This window comes from Aspergillus heteromorphus (genome assembly GCF_003184545.1).
Source record: "Aspergillus heteromorphus CBS 117.55 chromosome Unknown BO70scaffold_34, whole genome shotgun sequence".
NCBI lineage: Eukaryota > Fungi > Ascomycota > Eurotiomycetes > Eurotiales > Aspergillaceae > Aspergillus > Aspergillus heteromorphus.
Genome location: NW_020290439.1, coordinates 155,460 through 177,194, shown reverse-complemented (window position 1 = coordinate 177,194; position 21,735 = coordinate 155,460). Strand labels below are relative to the sequence as shown.

The 21,735-nt window shown below is 52.7% G+C and overlaps 7 protein-coding genes across 7 annotated transcripts; 2 read left to right on the top strand and 5 right to left on the bottom strand.

Annotated features, from left to right (window-relative positions):
• Positions 1 to 482: 482 nt before the first annotated feature.
• BO70DRAFT_432605 (acyl--CoA ligase) lies at positions 483 to 2,332 on the top strand (the record flags this gene model as incomplete). The annotated part of the gene is made up of 4 exons (XM_025548337.1): positions 483 to 588; positions 640 to 1,248; positions 1,307 to 1,620; positions 1,702 to 2,332. The coding sequence occupies 4 exons, from the start codon at positions 483 to 485 to the stop codon at positions 2,290 to 2,292; spliced, it is 1,620 nt and encodes a 539-aa protein (XP_025395467.1). The 3' UTR covers positions 2,293 to 2,332.
• A 4,086-nt stretch (positions 2,333 to 6,418) lies between these two features.
• On the bottom strand, positions 6,419 to 7,621 carry BO70DRAFT_300157 (phosphotransferase family protein; the record flags this gene model as incomplete). Its single annotated transcript, XM_025539663.1, has 1 exon — positions 6,419 to 7,621. A coding segment is annotated over one exon (1,203 nt), but the record flags the coding sequence as incomplete, so codon positions are not given.
• Positions 7,622 to 9,182: 1,561 nt separating this feature from the next.
• Positions 9,183 to 9,974, bottom strand: BO70DRAFT_432604 (nuclear transport factor 2 family protein; the record flags this gene model as incomplete). Its single annotated transcript, XM_025548336.1, has 3 exons — positions 9,757 to 9,974; positions 9,465 to 9,641; positions 9,183 to 9,424 (listed from the first exon to the last, which is right to left on the bottom strand). Exons 1-3 carry the CDS (start codon positions 9,914 to 9,916, stop codon positions 9,183 to 9,185), a joined length of 579 nt encoding a protein of 192 aa, XP_025395465.1. The 5' UTR covers positions 9,917 to 9,974.
• A 937-nt stretch (positions 9,975 to 10,911) lies between these two features.
• BO70DRAFT_355993 (uncharacterized protein) lies at positions 10,912 to 11,829 on the top strand (the record flags this gene model as incomplete). The annotated part of the gene is made up of 3 exons (XM_025541916.1): positions 10,912 to 11,603; positions 11,642 to 11,676; positions 11,804 to 11,829. The coding sequence occupies 3 exons, from the start codon at positions 10,912 to 10,914 to the stop codon at positions 11,827 to 11,829; spliced, it is 753 nt and encodes a 250-aa protein (XP_025395464.1).
• A 713-nt stretch (positions 11,830 to 12,542) lies between these two features.
• Positions 12,543 to 15,720, bottom strand: BO70DRAFT_322901 (sulfatase domain protein). Its single transcript, XM_025540565.1, has 3 exons — positions 15,227 to 15,720; positions 13,469 to 15,166; positions 12,543 to 13,416 (listed from the first exon to the last, which is right to left on the bottom strand). The coding sequence occupies exons 1-3, from the start codon at positions 15,541 to 15,543 to the stop codon at positions 12,834 to 12,836; spliced, it is 2,598 nt and encodes an 865-aa protein (XP_025395463.1). The 5' UTR covers positions 15,544 to 15,720; the 3' UTR covers positions 12,543 to 12,833.
• Positions 15,721 to 18,178: 2,458 nt separating this feature from the next.
• BO70DRAFT_400172 (flavin-containing monooxygenase) lies at positions 18,179 to 20,044 on the bottom strand (the record flags this gene model as incomplete). Its single annotated transcript, XM_025546903.1, has 6 exons — positions 18,179 to 18,549; positions 18,601 to 19,239; positions 19,289 to 19,607; positions 19,632 to 19,744; positions 19,793 to 19,919; positions 19,988 to 20,044. The coding sequence occupies 6 exons, from the start codon at positions 20,042 to 20,044 to the stop codon at positions 18,179 to 18,181; spliced, it is 1,626 nt and encodes a 541-aa protein (XP_025395462.1).
• A 692-nt stretch (positions 20,045 to 20,736) lies between these two features.
• On the bottom strand, positions 20,737 to 21,447 carry BO70DRAFT_416999 (mannoprotein; the record flags this gene model as incomplete). Its single annotated transcript, XM_025547402.1, has 2 exons — positions 20,737 to 21,033; positions 21,109 to 21,447. 2 exons carry the CDS (start codon positions 21,445 to 21,447, stop codon positions 20,833 to 20,835), a joined length of 540 nt encoding a protein of 179 aa, XP_025395461.1. The 3' UTR covers positions 20,737 to 20,832.
• Positions 21,448 to 21,735: the final 288 nt, after the last annotated feature.

Genomic DNA, 21,735 nt, shown 5'->3' with positions numbered 1-21,735 from the left:
ATCACAGAACCAAGGCACTGGATCGCTCGCCACTGGGGCTGGCCCGTCCGTGCCGTCGCCGACCCAGTTTTGGCTCGCCAATCGATCCGATCGCCCCGACAAATCGAGTGCGTGCAGATCCCCGGACCACATGGGCGAACTCAAGGCTCCGTCCGCTTGCCTGTTGGGGCATGCGACCCTGGCAAGTCCCGACACGGCACGGCTTGCAGATGCTCGCAATCCCGATGAACGGTGGATCGCGCTGGGATCGATCTAGCAGGTTTGGGCTATTGCGATGATCATGGCGATACCGAACGCATTTGCAGTTCTGGGAGGCCCGTCGTTCCGACGCCAGCCGCGATGTTGCACTGAATGCGGATGGCGATGCAAAGTTTGAGGGTTGCAGCCCATAACTACGCTACCATCAGCAATGATATAATACCGATTCGATCCGCCAGCCATATCGTCGTCCACACCACCATCCGTCCGTCCGTCCGTCCGTCATGCTGCAAGTCTCATCCTCTCCGTTCGCTCCGGTCGACATTCCGGACGTCGACCTCTGGACCTTTCTGTTCGAGCGTCCCGACCGGCCCTTTCCCGTGCACCACCGTAAGTGTCTTTGTCTCTCTCTGTCTGTGGTGTTCGCGCTAACCATCGCAGCGCTTTTGACCGACGCGATCACCGGTCGCAGCCTCAGCTTCCAGCAAGTGCGCCGTCGCGCCCTGCATTTCGGCCACGGCCTGCAGACGCACTGGGACTGGCAACCCGGCGACGTGCTGGTGGTCTTCGCCCCGAACTCCATCGACCTCCCGCCGTTGATCTGGGGAACGCTCGCCGTCGGGGGCGTGGTGTGCCCCGTCAACTCCAGCTACCGCGCGGACGAGCTGCTGCATCCGCTGCAGGACGCCCGCGCCCAGGCCATCGTCACAACCAAGGCGCAAGCCAGCATCGTCTACAATGCCGTCGACCGGGCCGGACTGTCGCGCGACCGCGTCATCCTCCTGGACGAGACATCTCCGTCCCCGGCATGGATCGGGACCCAGGGCGAGGCTGTCCCCGACGCCCCGCACGACCCCTTGATCCGGCGCCCGGCCCAGGATCTGGCCTTCCTGGTGTACTCGTCCGGCACGACGGGGCTGCCCAAGGGCGTGATGCTGTCGCATCGCAACCTGGTCGCCAATCTGCTGCAGAACGAGGCCGTCGACCAGGGCCATCTGACCTGGCAGAATGATCGCGCCATCGCCGTGTTGCCCTTCTTCCACATCTACGGTCCTCCCCTCCGCCCGGCCGTTTAGTTTACACTGAAATGGAAGCTAACGGAGCAAAGGAATCACCTACCTTCTCAACTACACCATCTACACCGGCATGACCATCCACGTCATGCCGCGCTTCCAACTGGCCGCCTTCTGCAACACCGTCCAGCGCGCCCGCATCACCTACGCGTACGTCGTGCCCCCCGTCATCCTGGAGCTGGTCTCCAACCCGGGGGTCGCCCAGTACGACCTGAGCTCGCTGCGGATGGCGCTGTCCGCCGCGGCGCCCCTGGCGGTGGAACTGATTCACGCCGCCCGCGACAAGCTGCGCCTCCCCGTGCGCCAAGCCTACGGCATGAGCGAATGTTCGCCTTGCACGCATATCCAGGTATCTCCCCCTCTCCCCCTCTCCCCCCCCCTCCTCCCCTCTTCAACCCCACTAACCCATTCCTTTTATCATCCAAACCAGACCTTCCCCGAAGCAACCACCCACCCCGGCTCCGTCGGGCGGCTCATGCCCAACCTAACCGCGCAATACTCCCCCGTCGAAGGCGAGACCGGCCGCGCCGCCGAACTCTGGGTCCGCGGCCCCAACGTCTTCCCGGGCTACCTGAACAACGCCACCGCGACCACGGACTCCTTTTCCGACGACGGATACTATAAAACCGGCGATGTCGGGTACGAGGACCCGCACGGCCACTTCTACATCACCGATCGCGTCAAGGAGTTGATCAAGTATAATGGCTTTCAGGTCGCGCCGGCGGAGCTCGAGGCCGTCGCGTTGGCCCATCCCCGCGTCAGGGATGTCGCGGTCACGGGCGTGCCGAGTGGGATGGCGGGGTCGGAGTTGCCGAGGGCTTGGGTTGTTGTTGGTGCGCCTGCAGAGGGTGATGTTGGTGGAGGGAGGCTGGAAGAGGATATTGTGAGGTTTGTGGGGGAGAGGGTGATCGGGTATAAGAAGTTGAGAGGCGGCGTGAGGTTCGTGGATAGTATTCCGAGGAATCCGTCGGGGAAGATTCTGAGGAGGGAGTTGAAGAGGTTGGATCGGGGGAGACTGTGAGGTTGTTGTTGTTGTTGTCTGGTGGTATATACTACATGTTATGGAGTATGGAGTGGGTGGCGGTGGCGGTGGCGGATATGTAATGTCAGTGTATGTTATTAGGGTCTGCATGCAGGTCCATACTCATACTACATAAAACAGCAGTAGATTAATTGGTTTGGTCTGCATGGCACAGCTCAAACCAGACAGAAGAATGAGATCGCCATAACCGGATTCCAGCTCGTGTGGACCTGCGAGGCGAGTCTAGCCTGAAAGAGAAACTAGACGGACCGATCGGATGTGGGTTCAAGAATCAACAGGAACAAGAACAGGATCAGGGTCGCTTCCCTGCTCTCTGCCAATGGGGATTGTGGATGTGGAAATGCCAAGACATGGACAGTGCGGTGGATTGGTTGATGGCGTGGTGGGGCACTCACTGTCTTGTCTTGTCTTGAAATGGAGTCTTGGACCTTTGTGCATATAAGCAAGTACCTCGAAGCAGTGAATGTCTGACTCTGGGGTATTTTACATCCTTAATTAATTCTCAAGTCTGAGCAGCGAGAACTGTGATAAACCCGGTTGGCTTCGTCTGGGATAATTATTATCTTTGAATATCCGGTGTTACGGGGGTGGAATATATATCACCAAACAATTGGATCTATATATTGGGTGGATACGAAACACCGGGTACTATGTAGTATGACCACTAGACACAAGAATAATAGAAACTATCATGTCTTGCTGCTTCCAAGTCCGGCAGATCGGTCTGCTATCCGCCGACTGCCGCCGGTGAAGACCTCCTTCCTTCCTTCCTCTTTGGGCCGTTGGTGAGTGAGTGAGTAGTGAAGTGAGTGAGTTCTTATGTAATCCGTCCTCGCGCGGGGTTCTTGTTTGTTTTTCGGTGAGGTGTTCTCGCTCTCTTCCATTTCAACTGGCTTTGGATGGGCGTGGAGTCCATCGAGCCGACCAGATTCATCAAGTCCAGCAGTTTTACTAGTTTTCCGGTTGAATCACTCGTCCCCTATTCAGGCCTACAAGTCGCAAAAGTATCCACACCCCGCACTCCGAGCTACAGATCAGACAGTTGCACCTCGCTGCTTCGCTCTATGCGGCCCAGTTGAAAGTAAAGTACACACAGGTTGCATAGAGGACGGGCCAATGTGGTGAAGTAACACACACCATTATATTGATTTACAATCTACAATCCTGCTGCATGTACCTGTGGCTACAGATGCTGCTGATCTACTATTACCGATGTTTGGTTGTGTAAGAACAGTTTGTAATAAACAACGCTTGTGCATGTGCTAACAACTAATGAGACAGCTAAGGAGACAGAAATAAGACAAAAGAAGAAAAAAGAAATACAATGTCGATATCAACACCAGTTCCAACCAGTTCCCCGCCACTACACATCGGTGTCCATGGCATCCTGTGATCTCGACTCCCTCAATTCGCCGGCTGTGAGTGGGCCGTACTCAATATCCATGTCATCTCGGACCCGCAATTCTTCAGATGTGAGTGCGCCGTACGAACGAAGAAGCTCTCTAGTAGCCTCATCTGCCGCAATATCCACTGCGGTCCTGTCACGTAGATCTGTGACATTGATGTCCACTCCGAATTTGATCATCTTTTCAACTACGATGCGACGGCCATTCTTGACCGCGAGAAGGAAGAATGATTCACCTGCCCTCGTGTCCGCGGCGTTCTCCAGGAGCTCGTCAAGTGTCTGTGCGCCGCGAGCACGCAGGTACTCGATCGCGTCCATATCACCTCTTTCCATCGCGACATCCAACGCCGTTTTCTGATATTTGCTTATTCCGTTGATTGGCACCAACGGAATCAGTTTCTGGAGCATGTTCAAGTCACTAAGCGCTGCTGCCGCATGGAGCAGATTGGGAGCATCTGGCCCTGCCGCGCTGTCGCCGAAATCCGCGCCCTGGTTAAAAAGGAGGCCACAAATTTTCAGGTCCCCCCTTTTGACAGCATGGTCCAAAGGCGTGCAGCCCTCCTCATCTTTAATATTTATTGCCTCCCGTCCGTGGATAGCAAGGAGTTCGGCTGAAGCTACACGCTCATCAGCGGACTCGGCTTCGCCAGCGGACTCAGGTTCATCCACGGATTTAGACTCATCATCCGAGTCATAATCATTCATCAATTGCTGCAAATCGTCCTCCACATCGTTTCCTGGAAAACCAACATGCAACTCATCATCGTGCCCAAGTATAACACGATGTAGGGGGGTCAACCCCTTTTCGTCCGTTGCATCGCACCTGGCACCCGCCACAAGTAGGAGTCTGATATTCTCGAGACTGGAGGCTTGGGCCGATTCATGCAGCGGTGTGCCGTATTTATCCCCCGGCGCCTCGGCCGCCGCCAGATTAGGGTCCGCGCCCCGGTCAAGCAATAGTCGCACGACATCTGATGTCGAATCCTTGGCCGCATAATATAATGCGGTCATCCCTTCGCCATCGGTCCGGTTGATATCGGCCCCCATATCCAGCAGTCGCCTGCATATATCAGGCTGGCCCCAAGATGCTGCGTAGAAGAGGGGTGTTTCTTGATTTCGATTGAGGTATTTTATATCTGCGCCATGGCTAATCAGGAAGTCGAAGGCCTCCATATTGCCCCCCATGATGGAGTAGAAAAGTGTGGTCCGCCAACTGATGTCGCGAGAATGGATATTTGCTCCATGGTCGATCATCAGCTCCATGATCGGGATATTGCCCCTCAGTGCTGCTTGATTGAGGGCGTAGTCGTCCGGTAGCGCATTGCCATCCGGATCATCATCGTCAATATGCTCAAACCCCTCGCGCCTGTTCTCTTTAGGCCAGTACTCGAGTAGCAGCTTGCACATCTCCAGATTCCCCGTATCGGCAGCACCGCCCAGGATGGTCAATCCCGATGAACTAAACCCTCGGTGGATATCCGCTCCATGGTCCAGAAGCACCCGCGCCATCTCGAGGTGTTCGTGTTTTACCGCCCAGAACAGAGGGGTCTTGAAAAATTCACGAGGATGCGACAGGTCCGCGTGCAGGTTTAAGTCTTTGAACGCAAACAGTTCTTTTGCCGCCTCCACCATCCCATTTTTCGCGTAGTGGTGTAGAACCCATCCACCGTGGTATTTGACATTGAGGTACGCGGGGTATCTCTTGAGTCCCTTCCATAGACGCCGAGAGGACCGGATGAAGTGAAGTCGGTCTTCGTTTGTCATGTGAAACGCACACATCTCCAACACTTCGTTGGGGAGATCTTCGATGGTCGGCATGATGGCGATGGGCGCTGGGTACTGGGATGGGTCAGTGAGATAGTTCGAGCAGATGGGATTCAGGGTGGGAAGTTGAGTAATATCGCCGATAGATTGGTTGGTAGTTGGCGATGAGATGGCTTTGATGCCGATGATCTCGCTGACGAGATCGTATCGATATCGCGATTATTGACAGACAGAACAGGGATCTTCCGACTAGAGCAGACGCTGTCGAACACCTTTTAGTCTGTTGCTCAAATCAAGGTCTCCTTTCTGATTGACACTGATAGCGTGACAACTTAAAGGCCAGGGGGTTGAGCCGTTTAAATAATAAACCATCATCGTAGTAAATCTATCCCGACAAAGGGGATCCCCGCCCCGGCTGAGCCATATGCCATATATATATATATCCGGAACGTGACAATGAAAGCCATACAATGCGGGGTGACAAAGACGGGACTACTTTGCCAATCACATTGTTTTTCTTTCGGGGATTCTCGTAAAGAAAGTGCTTGGGTGTTGATTTTGTGGGTGTTTGTCTGGGGTAGGTGAGTTGGGGGTGGGATATTGAGGGGGGGGGAAATTGAAGTTGGAGAGTGTCTTCTGCGGATTGTATGATTGATTATGAGGTTCGGATCAGGATAATGTGGATGGAGAGTGTATGTATGTATAGTCTGATCATTGAGTAGACCGCAGGAAATGACCTAACCAGATATACTAGTTATCTTGGCTCACATATAGTACACCAGCCTAAACGAGGAACATATATAGTATCAGTCTCCAGCCTCATCTACGGGGACAAAGAACCGAAACCCTCCATTCCCCAATTCACTCCCCATGGCACCCATTCACCCCCAGATGCCCAGATGCCCAGATCCCCCCCCCCCCCCCCCCCCCCTCTATCTAAACCCCCAAAACCACCAAACCCTCCTCCACCACCGCCCTCCACGCCTCCACCCTCTTCCCATCCTCACCCCGCGGACAAACCTCCACAATCGCCCTAACATGATTCACCACTCTCTGCAGCACCTCCTGCACCCCAGTGAACGTCATCCCCTCCAACATCCACTCCGCCCCTTTCTCGCGACATACCCCCTCAAACACGCGCTCCATCCGCCCCCGCTCGGCCTTATCCGCCTCCGTGTGGCCTGTATTCCATAGGAACGCCCGCGGAGGATTCCAGCGTCCGGCTGGCACGATCCCGGAGAATTCCCAGTCTAGAATGCCGGTTATGTCGCAGGAGGGGGAACTCGCGTCGCAGGTGATGTTGCCGAAGTGGAGGTCTTTGTGGGCGAGGATGGAGGGGGTGGAGGGGATGGGGAGGGAGAGGGAGACGGTGAGGGTGTGGATGAGGGCGCGGAGGCGCGGGAGGAGAGGGGTGTAGGGGGTTAGGGTTGGGTGGGTGGTGATGGCGTGCATGTAGGATGTTAGGCAGGCGGCCGTGTAGGAGCTGTAGCTGGTATAGCCGCTGGGGTGGAGGGGGTTGAGGGTGTAGATTGTTTCTTTTTGGGAGTTGGTGTTGGTGGTGGTGTTGTTCCAGTACGTGGCTACATCCGGCTCCATCCACAAGGTCTCATCGATCAGCGGGCCCGGTCCCACGACACCACCATCTTTGACCACGAGTCCGCCGATATAGTTCCCCCATGGCCGGGAGTGCAACTTGATCAGGTAATCCGTTAACTGACAAACCAGATTCGTTTTCTGATCGTCTGTCAAAGTGTGATAAATCCGGTCCACACTGACCCCCCGCACCTTCTCGAGAAGTGTGTATTCGTATCCCAGTGCGTTGTCTGTGGTCGCGCTGTAGTGGATTACCTGCGCAATGGGGATCGATGTGTTTTGCCGCACCCACGTCATGATCCCGATCTCGTTGAGGGTTTTTATCTCCGGCAGGTGTCGGCCGGAGACTCGCAGGACGAGGGTTATGCTCCCGTCTGGGGAGCGGGTGGGGTTGTGCGGGATGAGTGGCGCCGCGGATGGGGCGAAGTGGATTAGGTAGATTGTGTGGAAGGCGGCGGTTACTGTCATGGGTTCGATGTGGGTTGGTTCGGGCAGGGAGAGGGAGAGGAGGAGGTTGGTGATGGAGGAGACTGGGAGGGGGGTGGGAGGTGCGTTTGGGGTTCTGGGCTGGCCATTTTGATTTTTTTGGTTGTCTGGTGGATGGTGTGGTGGTGGTTGAGTAAGGGATGATTGATGTGATGTGGCCTGGGTGCGATTTCTTGTGTAAAAAAGACCACTCGGTAAAAAGGTGTGCAGATATACCTAGATAGGTCTGATAGTGCTATATCTGACAGCATTGGAGCGGGTCGTGGTCGTATTAAAGTGTGGTGTGTTGTGTGGCATGCATGCGATAGGTAAGAGACATAATGACTCATGGTGAATCAACCCCTAGCGGATTTCCTAGTCCGGATTCGATGAAGCTAAAGTTGTGCTGACGGGGATTATTGGATTGACCCCTCGGGTTCCCGTCGGGAGGTATTGATTGGAACGAGGGCTTAGCATGATGGCGGAATAGGATTTAGCCCTTTGGTTGACGTAACCCCGAAGACCACCTTATATGATTTCATGACTTCATGTATGCCTTGTTTCTGCCTGATTCTATGTCTATATAGCCCGGCGGCTTGCGCAGCAGTATCGTAGAATCAAGACCTTCTCTGTTTCATCATTCTAGGAGTTGATAGGAGGCTTAGGCTTATCGGGTGTCAGCACAAAGAAGGGATGGGTTTCAAGACTATAAGGACGTGTGAAATTGGTTATTTTAAGCATTCGGGGGGGATAGCAGAAACTCGAAGGGGAAATAAAGAAAATGAGCAAGGGAAAAGTAATTAGCAGAACAGGACTAAAATAAGGGAGGCGCTGCAGGCACACCCCGAGGCTACAGGCACACGGGGATTACTATACATATATGTGTCACGTGACCCTTTTTCCTACTTAGGAAGTTATGCACACAAGACACATATTTATGAATAGATTGAATTTACTACACGCAGGCAGGTTAACTAGTAGATCAGCTACGTGTAGGCAGTGAACTACACACAGCCAGGTTAGCCATGCATAAGGCAGGCAGGCCTGTAATATAATAAAGACGGTGAGATAATACTCCTAATTAGGAAGGTGGACTAGTGATGTAGGGTGTGTGTATAGCATTTCGGGTGTGTCTGTATCGCCTCCCTGAAAGAACCATACAAAAGACTGTCTTCAAGCAATATACCTGCAGCACAAATGAGCCGATCTGTTACTAACAGATCGAAAAGATTACTTGGCAAAAAAGGTGTCTAGATACCAGATAGGTGTGATACAAAATAATGTTAGGTTTAATATCCCCCCTAGGCTAGCAGATAATAATGGTTTTCTAATAGCTTATAACAGCTCTATGATCTATCGTAGAAGTGTATATTCAAATTATTAAAGGATTTCTTTAAGAAATTTTATCTTCTTCGATATAGAATCCTAATCCCAATCTCCTAATATATCCGTGGTTCGAATCTATAGCCTTGGGGTATGCCAAGTCATCAAGTATACTATCTTTGCTCAGGGAAAGCGCGGACCGGTCTTATAAGCAATAGATCAAAAAAGTCACTCGGCTTAAAAGATACCCAGACACCAGCAGAGATATAATACTAGATGATACTAGGTTTGATGGTTAAACTTCTACCCATGGACCAAGTCACCAGGCCGCAGAATCCGACAGATAAACCTGGTAAGACCGAATCCTACTCCCCCGCAACTCAGCCAACTGACACCTCGCGGCCCAATCCACCGTTTTCTGTCCTCCATCTTTGAAGACATACTCCACCGTTCTGTGGATCATGACCACATCTAAACCCCGTCCAAATGGAAATACTTGCAGCGGCCTATGGGTTCGCTTCTCAATCGCATCCCACATGCAGACTAGTAACTGCCGGATCTCTGGTCACGTGAACGTCAGCCCTGGCCCGGATAGCCCTACCTTCTCGTCCCTGGAATTTCCGGGTGCCCAGGATTACGGTCGCGTCGGGGGTGAAGGAGTCCACATAGCCGTCAAAATCGTGTGGGTCGTCGGTGATGTGGTAAAATTCTCGGAGGAAGGCTTTGTGGTTGTGGTTGAAGGGGATATCTGGGTACTCGGGCTCGGGGGAGATATCACCTGGATGGAGTCAGCCATCACAGCCCTCAACAAACTCCGGTACAACTGAGAGAGAGAGAGAGAGAGAGAGAGAGTCTGTGTGTGTGCGCGAGCTAGTGAGAGGAGAGCTGAATACCCTGGACCAACAACATATTCTCCTGTAACGCCTTTTCCTCCCCAAGAACCTTCTCCGCCGTATACGAGTATAGATAGCATCTGACATGGAAAATCTGGTCGTTCTCGTCAAACCGCAAATGCCAGCAGTGGCTCTGGAGATACTCTTGCCCCCCCCCCATCTTGGTCTTGGTATCGGTACAGCTCAACTCTACTACCGCCCAATCACCTCTATCGAAAATCATCTCTGCGTCCACATCAAATCGGGGGCATGGCTCGGCGATGAGGTCAATGACGGGCTGCCAGATTTCCGCCACAAACTCTTCCTTGCATGTCCATCGCCCTGCCAATGGGTGTTGGCCGGTGATTTCCCACCTTTACATGGTCGGAGACATGGTTGAAGAAGGATAGGTATGTATCTGCCTGGTCCGTTGGATAGATGGACTAGAATGGACGGAAATTTCTCGTGAGAAGGGCAAGGCATGATAGATAAGGTTCATATATTCATGTATGATTAGGAGGTTGAGTGTTGAGGGTGGAGAGATGCGAGGAGCACGAAGGCGACTTTGTATCCAGCAGGGGTCACATGATGAGCCCTCGTGCCCAACTGGGTTACTCGGCAAGGACCGATCATTTCCCTGACTTCGTATCGCTTCGTTTTGCTACTGTAGCTACAGTAGGCAGCCTACGGTAAAGTCCGGTGACTAGGCTAGCTCATTGACAGGAGTGCAACAAGGCAACCTCCCCTGAGAAGTTAGGAATTGCCTACTCATGGTTATGTCCCTACTCCATCTTGGAAAGTCTGTTGTAGATGTAGAGTAAGAGGTAGAACAACGCCTTTTTGAGATTACGCGAGGAGGAATAATCCGGTGATACAGGTAGAAATATCAGCAGTTGAAAGGTTGGGACTATATTTCTGCTCTGCAGTTTTGGAAATGCTCTTGTAAATATAGAACAAGAGGTAGGAAAACCCCATTTAACTATGACGCGAGGAGGGGTATTCCGTTGATATAGTCAAAACATCGGCAGTTTGAAGTCTATAAAAGCAGCTCAGATTCCGCTGTAGAACGTAATCTTTCTCTATTAACAGCTCGCGCTTTCTCAGTATCAGTCTCAGTAATCAAGCCTTCAGTCTACACTAACAAATCACTTCAAACTTCGCCTATCTTCCGCGAAAATGACTAACGGATTGACCGCTGAGGACTGGAAGAAGGTGGTGCACTACTACTACCCTAGTTCCGCAGGATTTACGGTGAGTGTCCGAGATAGCCATCCTCACGAAGAGGGCGTTATCACCGAGTTCCGCGTCTCATATCGAGATGGGAGCCAACCCTTTACCCTTCTCTATCTCGATTCCCTCCAGTCGGCCTTGCGCCAACCCCTTTTCACTCCCCGGTTCAGGGAGATGAAGCCGACCGTGCCCGGTGGAAATGAGGGTAGATTTGATGTTCTGGGGATGGCAGCGTCGTCTAGCTCCATGCGTCCTTACATCGATATGAAGTACAGGACAGCCAACGGTGAGGTCGAGATTTCGGCCACAAGACTGCGCGGTGATCCGGAGGTCGGTGAGTTCAGGGCTCTGGAGGAAGTCATTTCGCACAATCTTCGGAAGTTGGGTGTTATGATTGAGCAACCCTGGTATCCTCGGGACCTTCCTGATTCCGTTCGGCTGAGGATGATTCTGGGCGAGGATCAGCCTGTTGCTGATCCTTCGAACGCTCCCCCGGCTGCTCACGGAGAAGCCATGGAGATGCATCCGACCCCACACGCCACTGATAACCAGCAGGCTACTGTTAGACGCCGGCGGAATCGGCCACAGGACCAGGAGCATGATGACGATAAGTCCTGCCGGCGCAGCTTCACTACGCAGTAAGTAATCGGGTCTTAAAGATACATGCACTACACAGTGCCTTCTATGTATCTCCCGCTTCTCATTATCCTAGTAGGTATACTAAAATGAAATATCATTTCATTCATTGATCAATGTCCCTCGATCCAGTAACATCATACAATATATGCAGTACTGTAGTTTTCAGAGGTTTCTCATTTAGTAATGCTGTCAAACCTAGTATCATTCAGTATCACACCTACTTAGGTGTCTGGACACCTTTTTAGTCGAGTGGTCTGTTTTGGTCTGTTAGTTATAAGCCCGGCCTGTCTATTCCTGAGCATAGAAAATATGCAATTAATTATCTTGATATATTCAAAGACTGCAGATTTAAATTATAAATATACTATCGAAGAAGAAAATTAATATCAAGATCATGTACACAAGAAGTCCTTGACAGTTGGAATATATACTGCTGAGATTAAGCCGCGGATAGACTATCAGAAAACTGTCGTTATCTGCTAGCCTAGAAGAGTATATTAAATCTAGTATTATTCAGTATCACACCTACTTAGGTGTCTGGACATCTTTTTAGTCGAGTGGTCTGTTTTGGTCTGGTAAATGCGCTGTGCCAGACAGCAGAATTTTAATCTTATTTTTGACCGCAACTGAGTAAGGTCCCATGATAGTTACTATGATAATCAGACATTAAAGTCTTAGAATTAAAAACAATTAAAAAAGGTTGTTTTTGAATAATTGTGATGGACATGAGTGGAGCTGTGGTGGTTGTTGCAACTTGCTGGTTGGATCGGCGGCCGAGGAGATCCCGGGAATAGCCGCCGCCCGTCATGGGACGGTCACGTGTATCATGTGGCCATGCAATGTGCAGTTTATGCCTGAGGCATGAAGTCTGACGCGCACGCGTCATATTATCAAGTTTGTCACCGCACGCTGCTTTAGTAAGAGTAGAAACGGAGGGTATCATTACTGTGAGTGAGCCCTGCTATCGAAACAGTACATAATTTGATTTTCTGCTAATATTGCCAGAAGCACAAGCTCCAAAACAATCTGATGCTTCTCATGTCATCGTGTAAAATCCATCGAAGTATGTACAAGAATTATCCTGTCCAACGTAATATATCTCTACCAGGTACGGTCAATATTGCCTCCTGGTGGACTACATGTAGGACATATCCAATCTTATCTATCGAATTATAAATAGATAGATAGATAGATAAATGGTGGAGATCGGATCCTGAGATGCGACCAAATCACGGTTTATTCTTCCGGCGATACCGATACAGGTGCCAGTTCTCGGTCACCCACCATTCGGCTACGTGCGCCGCGTCGCGGACCCAGTCGACCACCTCCGAGCCGTACTGCTTGTCGAGGGTTCGAGCGAGGTCGATGAGGCGGAATTCCTTGACCGGGTTGTGTTCCTGGGGGTCCTTTTCGACGTCGGTGAAGCGCCATTCGACGTCATCTACTAGCGGAATGACGAGTCTGTAGGCTGGTTTTGCCGCGGACCGGACTGCGAGCCACGAGCCGCCCGTGTTCATCACGGTGAACTGCCAGTCTTGTCGGCCGTCTTGTTCTTGGACCAGCTCGCGGATCATTGACTGGCCTTCGTAGATGGGGAGGAGGTCCTGCGCCACGCGGGTGCTGTTGGGTCCTAGAGAGGAGGATTGGATGAGGAGGTCGAGGAGAGTGGGTACCACTTGCTGGGTGATGACCGGAGTGGTAATTTCGATTTGGGGGAGGTGGGGATGTGCGAAGAGCATGGGGATGTGGAAGCTGCCGATGTGCGGGTTGTCGTATGGTGTGACGCCGCCGTCGTTGGGGAGGGAGAGGCCGCTGTGGTTTGGTTAGCAAGGTTGTTTATATATGATAGTGTCGGGATACGTACTGGTCGCCCGCCATGACGAGCAATGTCTCATCAACCACGCCCTTCTCCGTCAGAAGCGCGATAAGATCCGCCAGCCACTCATCGATATACCCGACCGTGTTGAGGTATTTATTCACGTCCTCATTGGAATTGGTCCGCTGATTAGATACCATCTGCTCATATGTGCTATTGGGCATGCCCCAGGGATGGTGCGTCGTGCCGGTCAGGTGCGTCAGGAAGAGGCGGTTATGGTTGCGTTCCGCGTCGTCGAGAGCGTCACTCACGTAGTCCCGCAGCACCTTGTCCGGGTAGCCGTAGTAATTGACTTCCTCGGAATACGTTGGGGAGTGCGTTGCATTGGGGTTCTGGAGGGACTCCTTCGTGACCACCTGGTTATAAAATCCCATCTTCGGGGTGAGCAGGTCCTGGTTGTCGTAGGTGGTGGTGACGGACTGCATCCATGAGGCGTTCCAGGGCCAGGTGCGGAAGTTGGACGGATCAGCTTCGGCGTCGTTGGCAGCCACATCGGGTTGGTGGTTGAATGCATCCAGGATGTGTGGCATGCATGGTTGGTAGATGTGGTGATCGTATTCGCGGTTGAAGTCGACGACCAACGGCGTCACACCACAGACCGTGCCCACTAGGCTTTTCAGCGTGTAGGTTCCGGTCGTAAAGGCATTGCGTGCACTGATGCCCCCGTATGACCGTCTTCCGTAGTCATGCACTGTGTCGTGACCGAATCCCGCGTCGAAACCGGTCAGGAACTCGGAGGTTCGGGTGAGGTTCGCAAGAAGCTGCTGAGCCGCGTCGGGAATCTTGTTGTCGGGCCACGTTTGGGCAATGCGTTTCCACATGAACGAGTCCTTGGTGAGGGGGAAAACATCACTGCGGGTGCTTTCAAGTTTGATCAAGATGACATGTTTGATGTTGACCTTTCCGCGAGAGAGAGCCTGCTGTAATGATTCCAGGACTGGATTCTGCAGGTTCGACACGTGAAGGGGATCCATTTCGGGATCGTAATGGGCCCGGTGCTTCACCGTCCTATTCCAGTCTTCAAAGCCGGGAAGTCCATTTTCGGGTAGCCATTCCCAGTTTGGTACTTTGTTCAGCGTCTGTTGACCTTCCAGCCATGCGTAGTCACCGGGTAACCCTCCCGCGCGGACAGGTGAGTGTCTGTGGTGACCGATGAAAGGTGCCAGGGGAAGAGCTTCAGACAGGAACATGTATGCGGGATCCCAGGGTCGGACGAAGCGGAGTAGAAACAGGACCAGAAACGGAAACCAGACTCCCATCTTGATCAGCAGCGAATGTCCCCTTCTAACAGGCGTCACCTCTGCATATGGTTCCATAAAATGGATGGATGAGTCGTCATCACTCTTGTCGTCGAGATAATCATCCACCGCGATCTGCTCGTAGATCTCGGGATCCGGTAAAGGCTGGGACCTCGGACGGAATACCTGGACACAGTTCCAAAGGCATTTGAAGGGTTGCGCCAGGATTGTAAGGATGCCGCCGACGATTCGGTGTAGAGGATTGGCCACGAACCATGCCACGGTGAGGAGGATTCCTTCGACGATCAGGAAGCCGGTCAATCCGGTGAGTAGGGTGCGCATGGCTGCCGCATCGCGATGGAAGGTTGCGGCTTGCCGCCAGTGGATCTCGGCACCGGTTACGACGTAGAAGGAGACGTTCGAGGCGGTCATTCCGGACATGATCAGACTGAGAAGTCAGCCAACTGTCTTGTCCAAGATGTCGGGCCTGCAGACGAGGGGAGCTTACCTGAACGGAACAATGACCAGAGCCGACACGGCCGCCACGGAGCGCCAGTGGAACTTCTGGGTGAAGTATCGGATGAGGAGGGTAAGGACCACATCCTGAAAGAAAAAGGTGATCCCCCAGGTGAAGAACTTGGAGGCCGGGAGAGAGTGGATGTGGGCGTAGAGATGGAGCAGTTTGGCGCCGAAGAGTGCCATGAAGGAGACGGCGAAGAAGTAGCGACGAGTAAATTCCCACGCGTGGTCGAAGACATCGGCTGGAGACGCGCGCAGGCGATGCAGCGCCGGGGAGCAGCGACGCAGAGGATTGAGGAGCTTCATGATGCTGTAGGGAGGTCACAACAGTCTCTCAGCAGCAGATAGGCCACATGGCACCGCCGACAGAGGTCTCACACCCATCGAGGGAGGCGACGTTGGTTGGATGGGGATGGAGGCACCGGGATGCTGGCCCGCGATGATGGGACGAGACGTCAGCACACAGGGATGGAGGAGGGTGAAGGAGGGGCGCAGAGGAGCGGAATATGTAACGGGAGGAGGAAGTCATCATGATGTTTGCCCGCCAGGCAGCGCCGAGAGAGCCGCAGTCGCATTCACATCCAGAAAGGGACCGGGGCCGAAATTGTTCACTGTGTATTGTGTAATATTAATCCATCAGACGGCGAACTCTCCATCTGCAGCCCGGTTGGACCCTGAAAGCCCTGGACCTTGGTGGATCCTGGGGATCCACCTCGTAGAGGATTTCCATTGGTCCGCCTGGCCACGCCGCTTAAATTTAGAAGCATGACTCCTCCGGGGGGCCAATCAGGGGCTGGTGCCAAGCCATCAGGGCCCTGGGACTGGGGTCAGCCTGGGATTGTGAGACAGGGGAAATCTTAACTGCAATGGTCGGACTGGATTTCCTGCCCGCGGGTGCCTCTACGATCTCGAGGTGATTGGAGACATCCATCTTTCGCGTCGTGACAAGTCGTCGAGAGATTGTATCATCAACGGTAAATACTGGTGGCACTCAATACTTTTTCAGGGATATAGATAAATCGCGGCAGGATCACCTGTAACTGACCCAATAACTGACCCAACAAACAACCTGCCAGTCGGGCGTGACCACATGCCCTTTTGGGTGCCACAAGCGGGGTCGTAAATGGTCTCCGCCAATGGCCAGGCGGAAGCCCCGGGCCGACCGCATGTTGATTGGAAGCTTCTCCGTGGATCCCAAGAATTTTCTCTTTCAACCATTTCCCGCCGGGCAATTTTGGTTTTATTGGCTTGTTTCAATTTAGCAAAAGTACTAACAGTACAGTAGGAGTTTGACTGGTCGCAATTGACTCCGTACCATCCCCCCCCAGCCATCTACGGAGCATGGCTACCAGATACTACCTTACAGTGCCAGTCACCGCTTGTCTCACCCCCTGTCTAGCATCGCCACAGGAGTCCTAATCCATTGCTGCTGCGCCCCTGTCCATCTGGTGACCAGTCAAAGGATCCCCGGTTACATCATTGCTGCCCATCTCTACTCCGTACTCAGATCAACAGCCACCGCTTTGTTCGGGATATGTGGCAGTGGCTGCCATACACAGTAAGGATCACTCAGATAGCGCTGACATCAGCAGCACCAGCAACGCCATAGTTAGTGCAATCCAGCCCAATAATGCCATCTACTACCCCGTATTCCTTTGTACAGAGTACAATCCCTTCTGCCTGAGAATAATAATCTCGCCAATCCCTCTTGTCTCACTGTGGATTCCACCCCCACCGATTTACCACCAATGCCAACGAAGTTGATCCATCATAGCAATCCAAGAACGCATGGAAACTAAACGATGTGCTTGGCAGGTAGACATGGTCTCACTGTTGGCCGTCCTTCATATTTCGTGTTGAGCTATTTTCGGCAGCCGTTGGATCTCCGTCGTTCGAGTGGCATAAGGTACTGCCCCGCATTGATCAGACAAGCCTGTACTATTGTGGAAGGCCTTGTCAGTGGCCATACGCACAATCTTCCAGGAACGGGTCATTTCACGACTGGCTAGAAAAGGGCTGACCTGCGGTTGATTTCGTATGTATGGTACGTACTGGCCAACGCGAGTCTTTCCAAGCAGACACGAGGGTTGCACGATGCGGGGTCGTGGTCAATGTCGGTGTTTGTCGTCAAGTCGCACCGCATGAGATCATATCCCCGTTATCTGGCTTCGAAAGTCCTCGGGGATCTGGACTCATTCGAAAGGCAGGCAGTTTGTCCCACGTGGGACGTGCAGCGGGAAGGTGCATGGATGGCTGCAAGGAATGTCAACGTGCAGGGATATCTAGAAGCTGAAGTTGCTGCTTGACAGGAACCTTGTTCCGATCGGGTTGAGGGAACCGTCAGGCCGGTTGGGAATTCCCTGCTGTCTATCTGCTGGTTCGGTGTTCTGTTCGCGTAGCCGGTGGAGAGTCAAATCCTGGAGAAGACGAAGGGAGGCTCTGGTGCGAGTGTCACAACCGGCGGCACCTCGACACCTCGACACCTGACACCTGACACCTGACACTTGCCTAACTTCTTCCCCTCCCCGCGTCGCCACTTCTTACCACCCTCCGGAATCGTTTCCAGACTCCATTCCCAGGGCACCTCCCATCGAAGGGCCCAGAGGGATTATCATCCTGAGAGCCCCTGCGAATAAAGTACCAAAAGGGCGACGACGAGCACATCCTGCATCTACCCATCATCATTTCACATACAGGGATTCTGTGCGAGTTGAATTGAGTTCTGACACAACTCGCAGAGTGGCTAGATTGTCCCACATAATGCCAGCATCAAACGGACAATGTCAGGCCATGTGGGACCTGTCGTGCAACACGGTCATTGGGCAGGGAGGTGAGCCCTTTGATAATTTCATTGGTATCTGTATTAGATAGGGGCTAAGTCGAAGGTTTACAGAAACTACCATCTCCATCCTCTACATGCGCCAAGATAAAGCCCCCAGGATCAAGGCGGCATTGCCCACGGGCATCCAATATAGGTTGGCTTCCTCTTTTGCAGCGCCGCCTGTCCACTTCCCTGGACGTGGTAGTCCGTCCACCGCACCTGTGACATCTCCTTCTGATACTCTAACGCCATCCCCGGCCAATTATTCGTGATGCGACCGTCATCCGCCTTGTACCAGCTGCGGCAACCCAGGTCCGCAAACTTGATCCTTGCTAGTCGCTCCTGGATGCGGTCATCGTACTCTCTTACCACATCCGACCGGGGCTGGAGAGCCAATTTCTGGCCCTTTTGCTTCGCTTGGATCACTGCTCCAACCAATGTACTCAAACATCGAGACTGCGCTTCGATCATCAAGATAACAGATGTGTAGCCTGCCTGGTCAGCCAACTTGCGAGAACACATCATTGCATGGCCAGACTCACCAAGGTTTGTGTTTGGCCCATACAACATCCCAAAATTGGGTGGACTTTCCACTGTAACACCACAATACGCAGTCACACCTTCCTTCCAGATGCTCTCCAACGAGCAGCCGTTGGCGCCATATATCCGGACATGGTGCAGGAACTCCACCGAACAGAACCCGGTAGCCAGGACGATCAGGTCAAAGTCCCGCTGCGCTCCATCCTCCGTTTGGATCCCTGTGCTGGTTACCTGCCGAATTTGCCTAGTCTCCAGGTCTACGTGCTCCGCGTTCAATGCAGGGAAGTAGTCATCCGTTGCCAGCAGGCGCTTGCAGCCGATCGGATAGCCCGGTGTCAGGACTTCCCACAGCTCAGGCTTATCAGTGAACTGTGATTTCATATTTGATTGCGCCCAGCACAGAATCTTCTGGCCTAATTTTGAGTCGCGGTTCATGGCAGCATCATGGAAACATTCAGTAAGTTGCATCAACAGGGCTCGCTTGCACCACTGCACGGGGGGGATGTAACTGAGAAGAAACTTATGTAAAGCAGACACAGTCCGGTCATTCCGTGCAATGATCCAGTTCGGGGTGCGCTGGTATACTGTGAGATTTGAAGCTGTTTTGGCCAACTCAGGGATTACTTGGACTGCCGTGGCACCTGTGTTGCTGTCAATTTCTACGTCATTTTCATAGTAAGGGTCATGTACCATTTCCAATGACGCCTATCCGTTTGTCCTGGAAGTCATACCGCCAATCCCATCTGGCTGAATGCATCATCTCCCCGGAGAAACTTTCGAGGCCGGGGATGTTGGGATAGCTGGGCTCATTGAGCTGTCCGACGGCCGACACAAGGAAGTCAGTCGTGAGCTCGTATTCATCTTGATACTCGCTCTCTTTCGCCCCAACGACGGCTACCTTCACCTTCCACTGCAGATAATGACCATCCCATCGGGCTTCTTTCACGGTTGAGCTGAAACGGATGTACCGGTAAAGGCCGTAGTTTTCAGCGACACCCGTGAGGTATTCCTGAAACGGTCAGACACAACTTACATCTTGGGGGATATCGTTGTGGGGGGCCATTACCAGCAATTCTTCCTGGCCGGGATACTTCCTCGTCCAATCGGGACGCTGTTCAAATGAAAAGCTGTACAAGCCCCTCCACGCTAGCGGGCGATCAGCTGCTTTGGTCTCTATATCGGGAGTGGTCTTACCATCGCAAGCACAGCCTGGGTACCTATTGTCCGACCATGTTCCCCCGACTGCGTTCCCTTTTACCAGGATGACAAAATTGCGAGTTGGCGTGCGACGAATGAGGTCGATCGATCGCCATGCAAACGCCTAGTAGCGTTAGTCAATTCGATACGTCAGATCATAGGATTGCCGGATATTCCAGCCCCGATGATGACGACGGTCGAGCGCGTAAAGTCTCTGTTTCCTATACGCTGAAAGGTATCTGACGCCATACTGAAGTCTATCGCACCGGAGACCTCTTAAGATCCATTCTGTGACAACAAATGGTCTTTAAATTGCCATCAGAAAGGCCAGAACATACCTCGCTAGACGGGGGCCTCGGCTGATGCCCCCCTGCCTCAAGGCTAGGGACGATACAGGCCGCCGTCCGAAAATGGCCAGTAGGCTAGTTTAGCTCTGAACGAAGTCCACCGCAACTACGGATGTAGGGATATTGTCCGGTCAAGTGATCTATGCAAGGGCTGGTAAAGCGATGGAACGAAGTTCAGTGCTACGATATTGCAAGAAATGCAGGCCGTCCAATCAGGCAATAAGAAGGCAAACATGAGGCCGGTAAAGATAGCAAGGTAGGGTGCAACGACAGGGGTACCGGAGTCCGACGGGGAGTAGTAGCGATAAGAGGTAAGTGGCCATGTCATCCGACATACCTATGTCTAAACATGTTGCACGAGGTGAGTATGGGTGGTGGTATGCCCTTTTCTGCATGTCGGGTCGATAGTTCGAGGATCGGCATCCATTCGCCGTCACCGATCGCCAGCAGCAATTCTTCAATTCACCGGCATTGGCAGTTGCATTCAGGGGATAAGTAGCCAGACAGATCATCTCAAACTCCCACTTGCGTCAAATCGCTTTCCGGGCGAAGTTAAATATCAATTGTCTGTCGTCTATTTAGTGTTCATAGCCAAGAACTTGATCGACAACGTTGTCAAAATAAGCACCTCCGAGCCACAAACGACCCAATCAGCCCCTTTGTACTGGCTCTTGGCCATCACCTGACCACTTATTTTGCCGGAGTGTCATAAGCATCAATGGCCGAATCGAACGCATCGTCGACATCCCCCGTTCCCAGGCGGATGGTCTCCTTGTCCGAGCCACTTGCCTTGCTCTGCAGCGCAGCGGAAAGACCATCGGTCTTCATCTTGAGACTGCGCAGGTTGTTCTGCATGGCTTGGCCCACGCCGGCGGCCATGAACTGCTGTCGCTATTGCACCGAGTTAGCACCCTCTCTGGCACACGAGGAAACCTATCGGCAAAGGATAACTCCCTGGCGGCATACCTTGTTGACCAGCGCGGCAATTGAACTCCGCATGACTGGCTCCAAAGTGGTCAGAGTCTCAGTCACGGTAGTGCTGTCAACGGCACTGAAGGGAGCTGTGGCATTGGTGTCCATTGCGGTCTGGTCGATAGCCCGCTCAATGGCAGTTTCCTGGTTCTGGATCTCCAGAGCGGCCGGCATTCCACCGCTATAGCTATAGACGGCTGCACTGAAGGTGTCCAGGTGCGCGGTGAGGGTAGAGAAGTCGCTGAGGACGGTACGAACATCTCTTTTGATGACGTGTGAGGAGGTGAGGGTGAGAAGGGTGAAGATGGTGCTGCTGAAGAAGGTGAGACGCATTTTGATGTCGATGAATCTTAAACGATGCTTAATCCTTTCTCATCCTCGTCATTCGTCCGGCCAAGTGGGCTTATATATAACAACCACCAAGGGGTCCATAGGCATGTCACGATCGGAATTGCATCTGTATCACATCCTCACTTCCGCCTGCATCTCGGGAGAAGTTTGGTTCCGGGAATTAACTCCGTGAATTCAGCATCGCCTATTCGACTTCTCATGAGGCAATTCAGATATCTGTCAACCAGCAACAAGCTTCGGCTACTACGATCTGGTCACACCAGGCAATTA

Bases quoted from the DNA above. Each gene is read 5' to 3' on its own strand.
- BO70DRAFT_322901 (XM_025540565.1), bottom strand. From the start codon at position 15,543: ATGAAGCTCCTCAATCCTCTGCGTCGCTGCTCCCCGGCGCTGCATCGC. The intron at 15,167-15,226 runs GTAAGCTCCCCT...CTGACTTCTCAG, and splicing joins CTGGTCATTGTTCCGTTCAG to TCTGATCATGTCCGGAATGA. The intron at 13,417-13,468 runs GTACGTATCCCG...ACCAAACCACAG, and splicing joins CTCGTCATGGCGGGCGACCA to CGGCCTCTCCCTCCCCAACG.